Raw genomic sequence first — 14,353 nt, forward strand, 5'->3', positions numbered from 1 at the left:
TAAATCTTAGTTCCGTCGAGCCCCAAACCCTATATTCTTTTCACTGCCCCAGGAGTTGGCACACCATGACCCTTGAGAAAATCCAGCCCACTTCCTGTTTTCACAAATAACGCTTTACTGAAACACAGTCACACTCATCCAATCAAATATTGTCCAAGGAGCATTCATGATACAAAGGCAGAGGTGACTCACTGCAACAGAGATCAGATGGCCTGAAAAATTGAAAATACTTACTCTTTAGCGCTCTACAAGTTTGCTGACCCTTGTACACTGCATTATTTCAAGTTAGTATTTTTGTTTAATGAGAAATGACTCGTATTTTGTCTTTTAGAAATGTTTTTAAATAATTATGTAAAACAAATTGATGCTGATTTAATTTTCAGAACATAAGAGATTTTCTTGTGAGGGATGTGCTCTTCCCTGATGTTTCTAAATTTATTAAATGTCTCACAATATGATTTTTTAAAATAACTTAGGATGGAAAATGTATGGGATGGCAAAAACTTAACTTGTTGACTTTTAACATTTTTCCTTGAAAAGCCGTAATTAAGACCTAGATTTAGGGAGTTCATTAAAGTTAAAATCTACCTCTTTGCTTTTCTTTTCTTTTAGTTTTCATACTGCAATGAAAAGCAAAGCAACACGATCCTCTGTTAGGCAAACCAGAAATGGATTTCTCATGTTGAGCAAAGAGTAATTGCAGACACGTTGGCTAAAACATTATTCTCAAAACTGAGCTGAGGAGAAAAAGAAAGATTAAGCTATAATTTACACATTGGTCTTTCTGGTAATTTATCCCTCAAAATTTGGAATTTATTTATAATTTATAGCCCACCCACTTCCATAGAAGGATTTGAGACAGCAGAATTTAGAATAGGAATCCAAGAATATTATATGTGGGACTAGTACATTCAAGTTCTGAAAGTAATTTAGAAAAAGTGAAAATAAATAACTTTGTAAAAAATTTTTCTCCCTCAAATGTTTAAAAAGTAAAGAAGGGGTGGAAAACTGTTAATCTTTTATTTTATAAACATCACTATCCTATATTATTTTTCAAGTGAAAGAACACCTAATTTCTTTAAATTATACTGGAGGCAGATAGTTCGGAAGAGAAAGTAGAAATCTATCATCAAAAAATAAAGTTCTAGAAACCTTTAGAACTGCACGTATTGTGTAAATATGACCTTCCCACAGTGAACCGAAGCCCTTGGTCGGTATTGTAAGAACTGATTGGTAACTGGTTTGCTCTGTGTCATGTGCCATCACCAACATTTAAATTTCCAGGATTGGAATCCAGGTATCATTGGTTCAGAAATACACGGAACTCAAACAATAAAATATCTGAACAGAAAATATTTACAGAGTTCCGAGTTCTAGGAGCTACTGAACTATTCCAGGCCCTATTCAAAAATGGGTGCTCCTGAGAAACCGAAGCAGCTAGCACCTGGGATGAAAATGTGCCAACTCATCACAAACAACATGGTATCATTTTGGAGCCCATCAAAGAAACTCCTAATGTCCTTCTGAGCCATCAGGAAGGGTCCCGGCTCGGCACCCTCTGGTGCGTGCATGCCCCCGCCTGCCGGCAGTGTGGAGTCTGGCTGCTCTCCAGGGCTGCAGTTCAAACATAAACATCCTTCGAAATTCGGTTGGGGTGGGACTCACCACAGGCTTCAGTTTGGAACTTTCAGTAACGCCCAGAATAATTCGACCTGAGACACACTGGCTGACCACCACCATCACTAACTTTGAGGAGAACTGTCTGGAAGCAGACGGAGGCTTCCTGGGCTGACCACCCAGACGAGTGGGTGGAGAATAACACAAGGGGTGAATGAAAATGGGGGTGGGCGGACAAAGGGAGGGTGGGCAGAGGAATGGGCTGGTCAGGGTGAGCTGAGCCTTCGGAAACACGTTCTGGCAACCAGCGTCCTCTTGACGGAAGACATCACCACCATCTGTGAACTATGCTTGCCAGAATCACTAAACAGGGATTTGTTCAAGCCTCTAGAGTTACCTACCATCTCACAAGAACATACAGACAACAATAGAACATGGTAAATGACACCTCAGGCACGCAGCCATTAGAGATCACAGAAAACTCTAGAAGACAACCTGGATGCATCAACAAATACTATGTTGTGTCAATTATTTTAAAGAAAAGTAATTGAGGGAAAACCTATTGATCACAATGCATTGAGCTTATTCGAATCCTGATTTAAACAAACGGAAAGAGGAAGAGTGAACAGAAATATTTATTGTTTTAACTGGTTTTAAGCCGCTAAATTTCAAAGTAACACATTACTTGGCAATACACTCCAATACAGAAATCCACACTGAAAAATAAGACTGGAGTGTGAGACCTAGCGAAAGAAGAGTCGCTTTGGGTTCAGACAGACTCGGATTCAAACTGCAGAATGCGCCACTTGCTAAACTTGGGGAAGTCGTTAGACTCTGACTCTCTGAAAAGCTGGAGCCTTTCAATTTGTAAAACAGAGATAAAAATGCCTAATGCCCAGGGTTACTGTAAGAAATTAAAGACAGACCCCATGCATAAAGACTTCGCACACTGCCTTGCACAAAATAAAAAGTTGATGAGAAGCCGTGATTTTGCATCGTCATACCAGCAGTGCTCATTCTCAAATGGTCTCCCCGCCCCACCCCCTACCCACCAAAGGAAGAAGCAGCAGATGTCCCCAACAGGCAGTTCCTCCTGGCAGACCCAGGCGGAGGGGGGCTCTGTGCACAGTGCACTGCGTCTTCCACCAGGTTTCCATTTCACACTTCTCTCTATATTTTTATTTATTTTTTTAAATATTTTATTTATTTGTTTTCAGAAAGAGGGGAAGGGAAGGAGAGAGGGAGATAAATATCAATGGATGGTTGCCCCTCATGTGTCCCCTACTGGGAACTGGCCTGCAACCCAGGCATGTGCCCTGACTGGGAATCGAACCGTGATCCTTTGCTTCACAGGCCCACGCTCAATCCACTGAGCTACACCAGCCAGGGCTCTCTACATTTTGAGACTCAGGATACATCATATGCTGTTAATCCCGGTGCAAAGAAACATTCTGAGCCTAGGGAACACACACAGGCAAAGGGGGTGGGAAACACTTCCGGGGCACTCATAGACTACTTTAAAATGGAATATTAAGTGGGGGCATCCGCACGGGATTTAAATGGAAGGGTTTTTCCTCTCCTCAGTCCACCAGCGCATAAAGAGATGGGCTCTGAACTGGCAGCCTTTCTTTCATGTGTCATTATGTTTTACAGACAAAGAAGTTTTAACGTCTAAAGATGGGAGGTGATTATATGAATAGAGCTACACATGTTTTTCTGGCAGCCCGGTCACCAGCACTCAAATTCACTTCTGACAGTTCTCAGAATCTAAAGACCCGTAAGTAGGGAACTGTCATCTGCCTATCCAGGAGGGATTTCGCTTTGGCAGCATTTCAAAAGTTGAAATCACTCCCTTTTATGCATATTTTCACCACCACAATATTTCCCTTAAACATGCAACACACTGTTCTCTCGAGAGACATCTAAAAAGAGGTGAGTGGCACAGCGTTTGCTAAAGGAAAGTCACCCTGTTTCTGTACCTAGAGGTACACAAATTCGGAGTCCTTTACTAAAATCTAAGATTTGGGCAAAATGGGAGATAGCTTTCTCCAAGAGTTTAGCCTTGGTGATTACAAGAGGCACTGGAATGTGATGATTTTTGAACTACTTAATGGTGAGAAACTAATGGTCCCAGCTAAGACTTGGAAGACAGCACTGTTATGTAACAGTTGGCGCTCTCGGGCAGAACTGCTCGCCTCCACTGCGGCCTGATGCAGAACCGAGAAAGTGGGAAGAGGCAGTACATCTAAGCTCCGGCTAGAGCAGCATGGTGTCAGGGAGAGAGCGAAGAAGTCAGAGCTAGATGAAAACTCGGAGTCTGCCGCCAACCTGCCCAGTGACCCTGTGAAAGTCACTCACTTCCTCTGATCTCTGTTTCCGCCACATTTAAAAGGAAGGAGAGTTCAGCATGGTGGTGAAGCGGGGCCCTGGAGGGAGGAACCACAGAGGATCTGAGCCCCTCTGTTTCCCAGCCAGCTGCCTTCAGATAACCAACCTGCCCTCTGGTCTCACAGCCTGCATCTGTACAACAGAGGTAGTAAATAACACTTACCACAAAGGGTGGCTTTGAGAATTAAATCAGAAAATGCATGCAAAGTGTTCTTAAGTGCATAGCCCATAAGAAGCATTCAATAAATGAGCTGCTGCGGCTGCTGTTGTGGTTACTGTTATTATTATTCTCTCTCAAACAACCACAAAAGCATTAGTTTGAGGAGTCGGCCATTTGCAGTGAAACACTGCCTCCTGACAACTGAGACCATGGCTTGCTTCAGGATAACCGGGCTTCCAAGGGTCACCCCTCTCTTCCCAAAGCCTGGAAAAGTGCCTGGGGCTTTGGAGACCCTCATTCAATGTGTTAACTGAACGAACACATGGATAAATGAATAGTGAAGGTATAAATGAGCAAATGTCTTAAAAGCTACTGCTGCCCCCAGGCTTGGGGCTCTCTGAGAGCTCTGACCAGGGCTGGCAGCCAACACTGCCAAATGCCACCGAGAGCACACACAGGAGGGCTCGCCCAGGCTGCTGGCAAGTTGAGGGTGTCGTCCCACTAGGCCTGCGTGCACACAGCCCACCCTAACCCGACAGGCCGCTCTCTCACTGAGGACTCCCACTCAGCTCTTCCCCCTCAGGGACTCAGGCCACCTGCATGCTTCAGAAAGGGTGTTGGAGACCTCGGAACCACCTGGAACTACTGCAGGAGAAATCAAGGGAGACACGAGAACTGGATACTGGACAGCAGTGAGGGGTCACAGCCACACTGCACCATGTGAATACTTGGTTTAAGAACCTCCTTTGACACACAGCATCTGCCTGATGATCCTGACAGAGCCTCGCCCAAAGACGGCTCGTCATTTTCCCAGTGTTCTCCGAAGTCAGCCACGATGATGCCACCTCCGGAGCTATCGTGTCCTTGGCACCTACTGTACTGTTATTAACTTAATCCTCACGGTTAATTCAACCCGCTGGGAAAGAAACTAAATGAAGTTACTTTTTATCGAAATTTAAACCACTATGTTAAATAAGAAACCAGTATTGCCTGCCCTAAAAACATACAAGAGAACCGTAAAAATAAACACTTGGAAACTAAATATCGTAATTACCATGGAGCTAACCACCACTGCCTGCCTCAGCTCTGGGTCTGAGGCCTGCTCTCTCTGTTAGAAAGGGAGGGTAACATGTGCCAGAATAAAAATTGGCCAGCCCCTAGCTAAGGCCTCTTCCTTCAGGCATACTGAAACGCTGAAAAGGAGTGAGAACAGGGTACGTTTCTCAGGACGGGAGTACACGGCTCTGGATCCACGTGCACATGTCACATAAAGTCATTGCAGGTACGCAGAGCAGCAGACCCTCCCTCTCGGGCTCTGATTCTCAGCCCCCTTGCAGCCCCGGAGAGCTGAGCTTTCTTCTTCCTGAATGCAATTAAAATGTTCTTTCCCTCGATTGCAAGGCTGCAAAAACGTCTACAACCAGGGTGCATCTTACACTCATCTGGCTTATATTAGCCACTTTCACTAGTGCTTCAATAGTGTCTTTTCTTTTTATCTGGGAAGCTGTTACTGGATGGATGACACGTCTCATAATGAAAATAAGGCGCACCTTAACAGGACCCATATAATGTCAAGACAACACAACAGCCCTGCATTCTCCCAATTATGGTCATCTGATAAAGACATTACAATAGTAAGCTATTATGATCTATAACTCTCCACTGGAACACTCACACATTCTTGGCCTTGAACGCTTGAGCAAAATGCTGCACGCTACGGAGCAGAGCAAGGTCCAGGGTCATTGCTTCCACCTTGGCTTTATGCTGGAATGAGAGAAAATAAAAAGAAATGATAAATAATAGCAAGTTTAGTTCATGGTATCAAGTTACAGTAAATGTGTTATGGAACATGTCGGAATTCCCCTGTTTAATATTAGACGCCCAGAGAGAATATAAATCATTGGAATGAATGGAGGAACAGAGCTTTTACTGCCAAGTTTAGGGAGGATGTGAGGCTGGGATTCTGCTAAAACTACAGGCTGGGCGTTGTGCTATTTCACGCAGTGCATGGAAGAGGCGCCTAAGGGTCTTCAGGCTCACGTGTCCCCTCTCAATCTGCATCCTAAAAAACTAGGATGGTGTGGGGACACCAGGACAAAACCTGGCTGTGCAAGAACCCAGCAGACAACATTTTCATCTCAAAAGCTGCCACTGGTGTTCTGAAATGATTCCACTGAAGCTGCATCAGAAATTAAAGACAATTCATTTATAAAAAGTAGAAAAGCAGGCAAAACTCTGTTATACTAATGGGTCATGACTGGCCTAGATCCCTGCTGTTCAGTAGCCCAGAAGACTCTATAGACAGAGGGGGCGTGTGGGTAATCGTAAGGCTAACAATGGTGTCTGTTCAGAGTCTGCCACAGGCTAGGCACTGACGTGCACCAGCTCCTTCCACTCTCAAAACTGAGAAATGGGCTATGTTTTCTCATGTTCAGTGTGGCATCTTATAAGAGATCACGATGGTTTGAAGTGGGGGTAGCAAGCACTGAGCTCAGGTCAGTCTTGGACAAAAGCCCAAGTTCCCTCCTGGAGAGAACCCAAAAGGACTGGGGCAGTCGGGTTGGAAGCAATCATATTCCACTGGATGGCTGCCTAGTGCCATTCTGAAAGCACTGCCTTTCAGACTTGCCTCGTGTTTATTCTCAAGTTTGAAGTTTCGCTGGAGTTCAGAGGTGTAGTAAGATCAAACACTACCACTTCTTAGACCTATCTCCTCCAAGGATGAGATCCCAGGCCACCTGCCTGTTCAGGTAAGAAGACTCCCATAAAACAAATTATTAACTTGGGAATTCTTGTCTAGACGGTGATGCTAAAGTCAGACTAAGGAGTATACCATGATACCTCTCGTGCTATAAAGGGGGAATGCAAACAGCACTGCTGAGGACATCCTGCACTGGAACTGTCTTACTCAGGGATGGACGCAAACTGCGGGGATGCTCAGTGGGTCTGTGGTAGTTTGTCTTGGCTGCCTGGGTCCTGGGCTCTAGCCCAGCTCCCAAGCTTTGAATAATAAACATTATGCAGAGGCAGCTGGGAGCAGTCTGATTTTGGGTCATTTAACATTTCTGAGACTCAGTTTCCTTATTTGTAAAAGGTGAATATTGATGATCTACTCACAGAATTGTGAGATTAAGTGTAAAGCACCTAATATCCTGAATAGAAGAAAGTATTTTGTGAAGTTAACTAGAAAGAGATAAAATGTTTACTATGCCAAATTCTTTCCCTGACGCCACCCGCAGTAGAGGGTGGCTGGGTAGACGTCCGTGCAGCACGGTGGTTGACCTGGTGTTAATGACATGCCAAGGTCTTCCCTGGAGGCCACAGCAGACTAGACCTCTGGTGTATTCTAAAGGATACAGGTCATGACTGATAAAGAGCCCAGGTACAGGAAAGGGGGCCAGAGAGTGATTATACACCTTCCCCAACCCAACAGCCGTCAGTGGCAAAGGTGTTGGCCAGTGTAGATTCACATTCAGAGAACTTCAGAGGATGGTGGCAGATACACAAACAGGTGGATTTGGGAAAGAGGGTGAGAAGTGTTTAACTTGACCTAGGAAATGGGGAAAGTGGAAACTTAGGTTTTATTCAAGTTCCCTAAGATCAGGGAATGTTTGAGCTGGAGGACCCACGATGAGCCAAGGCCATGCCCCTCATCCTACAGAGCAGGGGATTACCACCAGGAGAAGTAAATGAACTTGAGCGAGGTTGAGTAATACACCCTGTGTAGACACAGGTTGGGCTTCCAGATGAGGAGCAAAACCCCACACACTTTCTATGTCAATAACCAATATTCATCTGATGGCTAAAATCAGAGTGTAAAGTCTGTCAAAAGCTAACTTATCCCCCTGGAAGATTCTTATGCCTCATAAATGCTCCACTACCTGATTTGTCATTCAGAGTCATCACGAAAAGGGGCCTGTCTCCATTACTGTGTGTCCTCCGGCCCAGCCCCACACACCTCACTCAGACCCCGGCACTCTCCGCCACACACAAAATCTCCCAGATCTCTGAATGCAGCACCGGACGAAAGTCAGATATTCATCCTGCTGGGAAGAGTGGTGGGCATTGTTTCTCTCAGCCGAGCCCCCCATAAAACTCCATGAGGTACTCTAAAAATGCTGGTACAAACGTCCACCATAAAACAGGCAGGACATTCCCAGATGGTGAACCCAAAGCAATTTTCCAACAAAAATAATGGCAGGGCCAAGTGGGCTTTCACATTCTCCTCCACGTGGAACCTGCAGTTGGTAAGTTGTCTTTTGGTCCTCCCCTTTCACTTCAAAATAAAGCACAGAGCTGCCACTACCAATAAGAACAAAATCAGAACATACACATCCAGGGGGAACCGGGCGTTGCCAGCCATCAAGTAGTTCAACAGACTAATCCACAGGCCGTGGGTTACTGGGCTCCTGGGGACAGTGATTCAAGTCCACACACTATTACTCAGGTAATTCTCCCGCCCTTGGTATCAGGTTTCTGTTTCTACCACTGACCCTGAGAAATGTAGTGAAACTGTGTGCAATACAGTAAATCCAGTGAAAGAAAAACACAGCTTCTAGAATGGGGGGATATGTGTGCTTATGTGTGTGTGTGTGTTGGGGCAGGGGGGCGCTTAACTTCCGATTCTTTGAGGAACTTGGCAACTTCATGAAGTGTTTATCATGAACACGCTCTGAATGAGGATGCGGTGGCGGACGGACCCCATTTCCGAGGCACAGACTACCGATCGCTAGGTGAGAGCGGGGGACCTCATCTGCCACTGTGAGCTCTTCCGCCGGGTCTGGCCTCACATCTGGGACTCGTCACGATTCACCTTTTTGGTTTAATCCATGAAATGTCTGTTGTTGCTGTTAACTTTGATTTGGAACTCATTACAGACTCTCAAGAAGTTGTACTGAGAGTGCCCCCCACCCCCCAGCGTACCCCCCACCCCATGGTGACATCATCCCTGTGTATAGAGCACGTCATCCAAGCCATGACACTGGCATCCGCACAGTGTTACTATGTCCGTGTTACTATGCCTCCGATACTGAGAAGATTTCACCAGGTTTTGGCTGCACTCATTTTCTTTATTTGTAACATCTTTACCCATAATTCGATGGCACTTTATCATGTGTATAAATTTATATGACCTTCACTGAGTCAAGACACAGAAAATTTCCATCACCACTCAGGAACTGATGAGTTTTCTGTTAAGAGATATTAGAATTAGCACAGGCCATCTGGCCTTCTTGGGCCAGAGTCTGCTCTCTGGATTGAAAAAACAAACACATAAACAAAGTCCCAGCTTAAAATCCTTTTGTAGCATGAAATGGCTAACAATACATGGTTCAGACCCCTTAGCACAGCTCACACAGAGTCTCCCTACTAATCAGGCTATGCTTCAGTAAAGAACAGCCCCTCCCCAACCTGAACCTCTGTGTCTTCACACAACCAAGGATTATTACTTGCTTGTGTTTCACGCCCACCCCGGGTTAGTGGGGCCATGTTCCTTGTGGGTAGCCAGGGTTCTGGGCAGATGAAACGTCCCCCTTCTTTTTTTTTTTAAAGATTTTCGAAATGTCCTCCTTCTATAGCATCATCAGCCTCTATGGTGTGGGGAAGAAAAATGGGAAGATTGCACACAGGATCTTGAAGGTTTCCACCCAGTAGTGGTAGAGGCTGCGTTTTCTCACATTTCAGAACCAGGAGAAATGGGACTACGTGATGACGAATAGTAACGACTATCACCGAGTCCACAACTTGGCCCTGTCTTCCTCCCGAAGGCTTATTTCAGGTCACTTCTGACATCATGCTTTCATTAGTTATAGAACATTTTTTAAAAGACTGACAAAATGAACAAAAATGCATGCACAACCCCACTAGCCAACATAAGCTGCCATCCTTCCATGCGTCCATCTCTACCTCCTTTCCTATCCATCTGCCTGGGTCTCTACGCAACTGTCTATTTAGCTTTAACAGGCAGAACTTCAAACCAAAAATTTTGAATCTTAAAATGCATAAAATGCCTCTCTCAACCCTTCCCTAAATCCTTACTCTTTTTTCTAGTCACACCAGCACACAAGCTTCTCATTGCAGGCAAAACAGGAATGTAAATTTATTTTCAATTATGTATACAGATGCTGGTACCCATCATTTCAAAACAGAACCGCACAGGTGGCATCTCACACACGAAACATCAGGCAACTTCTAAGTAGCTGAGCAAAGCCCACCTGCTCCTGACACCCCAGGCTCAGCCAGAAAGACAGAGTAATTAAGCAGCCTATGTCCCCCTCTTTCTTTTCCTTGGGACCCAGGGATCCTCTCTGGTGGCACAGTCACTGACACCCTCAATAGACCAAGCCCGCCTGGCGTATTCTTTGTTGGGTTCCAAACCCTGTCTCAGTGATTGAAGAGTCTGTAAACGCAGAATCCTTTGATTGCTTGCTGTTGTCATGCAAGAGTGATCTCTCATACAATTTCATGACTATGAATTAGCCAAGTGTGACTCACATGTGATGCTGCCTGAAACCAAAGGAACCATATGGGGGCCGTGTGGTATTTAAACGAAGAAATAGAAAGCTGTTGCCGCCCCAGCAGAGACCGTGGCACCAGGCTAAGCTACAGCCCCCGCCCAGCACGGCCGTCAGGGAAGGCACAACGATGCTCAGGGCCTCAGCTGCCTCATTGGAAAGTGGGCACCCGCCTTGCAGGCCAGAGAACAGATTAGATACGATGTTCGTAAGGTCTGGGGCACATAAATTGTAACTATTATCACTGTTATTTGGAAGACCACTGCTAAAACATGATGAGCATTGTTTTCCCATAATAAAGCACATTAGGAATGGTGGTCTCTCTTCTTTATTTCATAATATCAATATTGGCAGCTCAGATAATGTCTGACCAGCAGCTCTGTGATGAGGACACATCGCCCCAGAGCAGGGGGAAGAAGGCTCACAGAATCTCCTGGAGGCCCGAGGGCCCTGGTCCCCACTCTCAGTGAGTGTTTGAATGAAAAAGGTGTTCATTCGGCTGTGGGCTCAAGTGGACTGCTTGGGTCTGAGTCCAGTTCCAGCACTTACCAGCTGGGCAAGTGACTTCCCCCTCCTGCACACGCAGTTTTCTCTCCTGTGAAATGGAAGTAATACTAGCACCTGCCGTATCAGGAAATGAGGTGATATATATGTAAGGCACTTGGAACAGTGCCTGGCACCTGATATTGTGACTGTTTCTGTTGTGGTTTTACCATTATCATCATCGCAATTGTCATTGTCACCATACGCACAGAACTGCTTCACTATTCACGGAAAGGGCTGAGGGAAGCATAACGGGCTGACAAGAGCAGTCTCTGAACACCGGTCACGTGCGTGCTTGCTCCACAGCACCCTCCGCCCCCGCAGCAGCCCTCTGGGGGCGCTCGTTGTCGGCCACCCAGCTCACAGCTGAAGAAACTGAAGTTCAGGAAGCTGCCGCACAGCTTCGCCCAGACAATAACTGGAAGAGCCACAGTTCACACCAAACCATGTTTTAATCATGATTCCATATTCTGCAATGTCCACATGACCTGTCCATCCTCCCACCCATCACCCTTCTTGGCACTCGGAGACCCTCACTGCAAGGCCAGTCCCTGGGAAAACCTCCAGATCCGGAGCTGCCTCACACAGAGGCAGCATGCTGTCCTGCCTGTGGTCAGCAACACGCAAGATGACATCTCTAAGAGTGAATTCATGCATGCATTCATTCATTCAGTAACACTGCCTCTAAAGGTAAATGCACCTTCTATGGATTCTAACTCCTTTACTTCTTTTCTTTTCTCTGTGTAAGAGAGAATGTCTCATATCCATAATGTGCTCACCAAAAATGAAAGAACCAAGAAAGGTAATACCTTATGATGCTGGGCTTATGGGAAACCATATACATATACATAATCTGCGTGACCAAGCATATTGAAAAAACTGTTACTTAAAACCATCATTAATTAGCCCTGACTGGTGTAGACTTGGACTGAGTGGACTGAGCATGGGCTGCGAACCAAAGGGTCGCCAGTTTGATTCCCAGTCAGGGCACATGTCTGGGTTGCAAGTCAGGTCCCCAGTGGGGGCCATGTTCAAGGCAACCAGACAATGATGTTTCTCTCGCTCTCTGTCTCCCTCCTTTCCCCTCTCTATAAAAATAAATAAATACAGTGTTTTTAAAAACCATCATTAATTATAAACTTCCTGTGAATTATTAGCTGGGAAAATATAGGCGACTTTTCCCCACTATCTGAATTCTGCCCATAATGTACCCAAAGTGTTTGGTCTGGGGACCAGCTGGTGGGTGTCATGGGGCATGGTCAGTGAAAGCAAGTGGGGACAGGCCTCACAATATTTTCATCCAACCATGCGGTTTGCTTCCTTCATGCAGCTTGACCACCTTCTATACAACCCTAGTCCAGCAGCAGGTGAGAACAGGTCTTTGCTGTACTGTGTTGAAAGCGCCATCTCTGAGTTGGTCAAAAAGAGGAGCACCCCATACATCTGTGCAAGGTGGATGACAGAGGAGCCCAAATGCAGTGAAGGGGCACAGGGAGCCCAGCCCCCAATACACCCAGAAGAGACTCTCCTCCAGCCATGTGGGACAGGCCACACACAGCTGCAGGCAGGAGATGGAGTGTTCACAGGGAACTGGTTAATTCATGGCTAATGTGGATCCTCGCATGGAAATGCCAGCCCGTGCAGACTGCGTGGGTGCCTACCTCACCTTCCCTCATACTTACAGAAGAGTTGATTTCTGGGCTTCCCCCCAAAAAGCTCTCGTTTACACGAATTTATTATTATTTAAAGGTCAAAAAACAATGAACACATATGATACGCACAGCATTTACTTTTTAGTTAATAGTAACAAGAAAAACCTCTTAAAGCACATGAAGTCCCCCACTTTACAGGCTGGATCACAGAGGCCAAGAGAGTGGGAAGTGGCAGAGCTGGTGTGGCAGAGACCCTGGCTCCTCACGGGGTGTAGCCCACTCCAAAGCTCGCATCCCATGGAAATGCCCACGGTGCTGTGCCCTCGTCATCACGTTCTTCAGCACGTAATACCGAGGGCTATAAAGCAGTGAACATCACCTGTACATTCTTATTTGTGTCTACTTCACGTCATATTTACTTTGTGCATTTGGAACTTACAGGAGAAGCCCACTTCCGGGAGAGATAACGTAACGGAGGCGGTGATCTACACTCAGAGCTCACTGCTAATGGCATCCTGCAAATTCCAACCCAATGGGCCTTAACTGCATTACACTGACGTCCCTCTCCCTCCCGCTGCACACACTTGTGGTCCTGACTTCATGTGCGGAAACCTTAAATAGGAGTTGTCACATTTACAACAGCAAGAGACACTGGCGCTGAGCTTATTATTGACATGACATTACTCACTGATCTACGATACAGACCTAGCTAAACTGGTTTAATAATTCATCAGTATCCTACGTGGGACTTCATAAGGCTCTTCTCTCCAGTGTTATTTACATGATGTTAATGGTGGAGAGCACAGGAGTAAATAAATACTTGCATCTACTGTCAGCGTCTATACCTCTTGGTTGAACAACCCCAACCAGCATCGTGAGCAAGTCTGGTGCGAAGTTTGCCCAGTGCTGGCCCAGCCTAAAGATGAAAAGGGTGCACTGATCAACACTTTCTCCAATAGAGAGCCCAAGGGTGAAGGAAGGTTTGGGAGTCTCTTCGGGCTCTATACAACGGTACCAGTCTGAATGCCACTGTGTATTTAATAAGAAAAATGAGAAGATTTTTCTTAGAGAAGAAAAATCTAAGCCACTGTCTCAGCCACTGTCCTTCTCTTAGAGAAGATTCCACATTTCAAAATAGGAAACCACACCAAACATGATCCTGGGCAAAGGCCTGGATTTTTCTCAGAGCGGTGAAGGACAGCGGCTAAGTCTGCCCTTCCTGACCTTCAGATCGACCATCAGGTACCAACCTTCACTCCTGGACGAAGTGCCCCCAACTCTGTCCTCACCGAAATATAAAGATATCCCCAATCAGAAAACCAGGACAACTCTTTCTTCATTACATACAGGTCAAAAATTTGCCTGGTGTTGCTGGAACTCAATTTATAAAATAAACGATATCAATACCTATAGATAATTGTAAGGCTGATTCAAGGAGGAACTGCACCGGATAACAGCTTATTTAATTTGGTACATGAGTT

At 45.7% G+C, this 14,353-nt stretch overlaps 1 protein-coding gene across 1 annotated transcript in view; it reads right to left on the reverse strand.

Annotated features, from left to right (window-relative positions):
- Positions 1-14,353, reverse strand: part of WWOX (WW domain containing oxidoreductase) — a 903,955-nt gene that overhangs the window by 666,841 nt on the left and 222,761 nt on the right. The window contains exon 6 of the mRNA XM_037037874.1: positions 5,841-5,929. Within this exon, the coding sequence (XP_036893769.1) occupies positions 5,841-5,929 (89 nt within the window). The remainder of the gene's footprint in view (positions 1-5,840; positions 5,930-14,353) is intronic.

The sequence above is a fragment of the Sturnira hondurensis genome, unplaced genomic scaffold, assembly GCF_014824575.4.
Source record: "Sturnira hondurensis isolate 20B ecotype Veracruz unplaced genomic scaffold, ASM1482457v3 Scaffold0023817, whole genome shotgun sequence".
NCBI lineage: Eukaryota > Metazoa > Chordata > Mammalia > Chiroptera > Phyllostomidae > Sturnira > Sturnira hondurensis.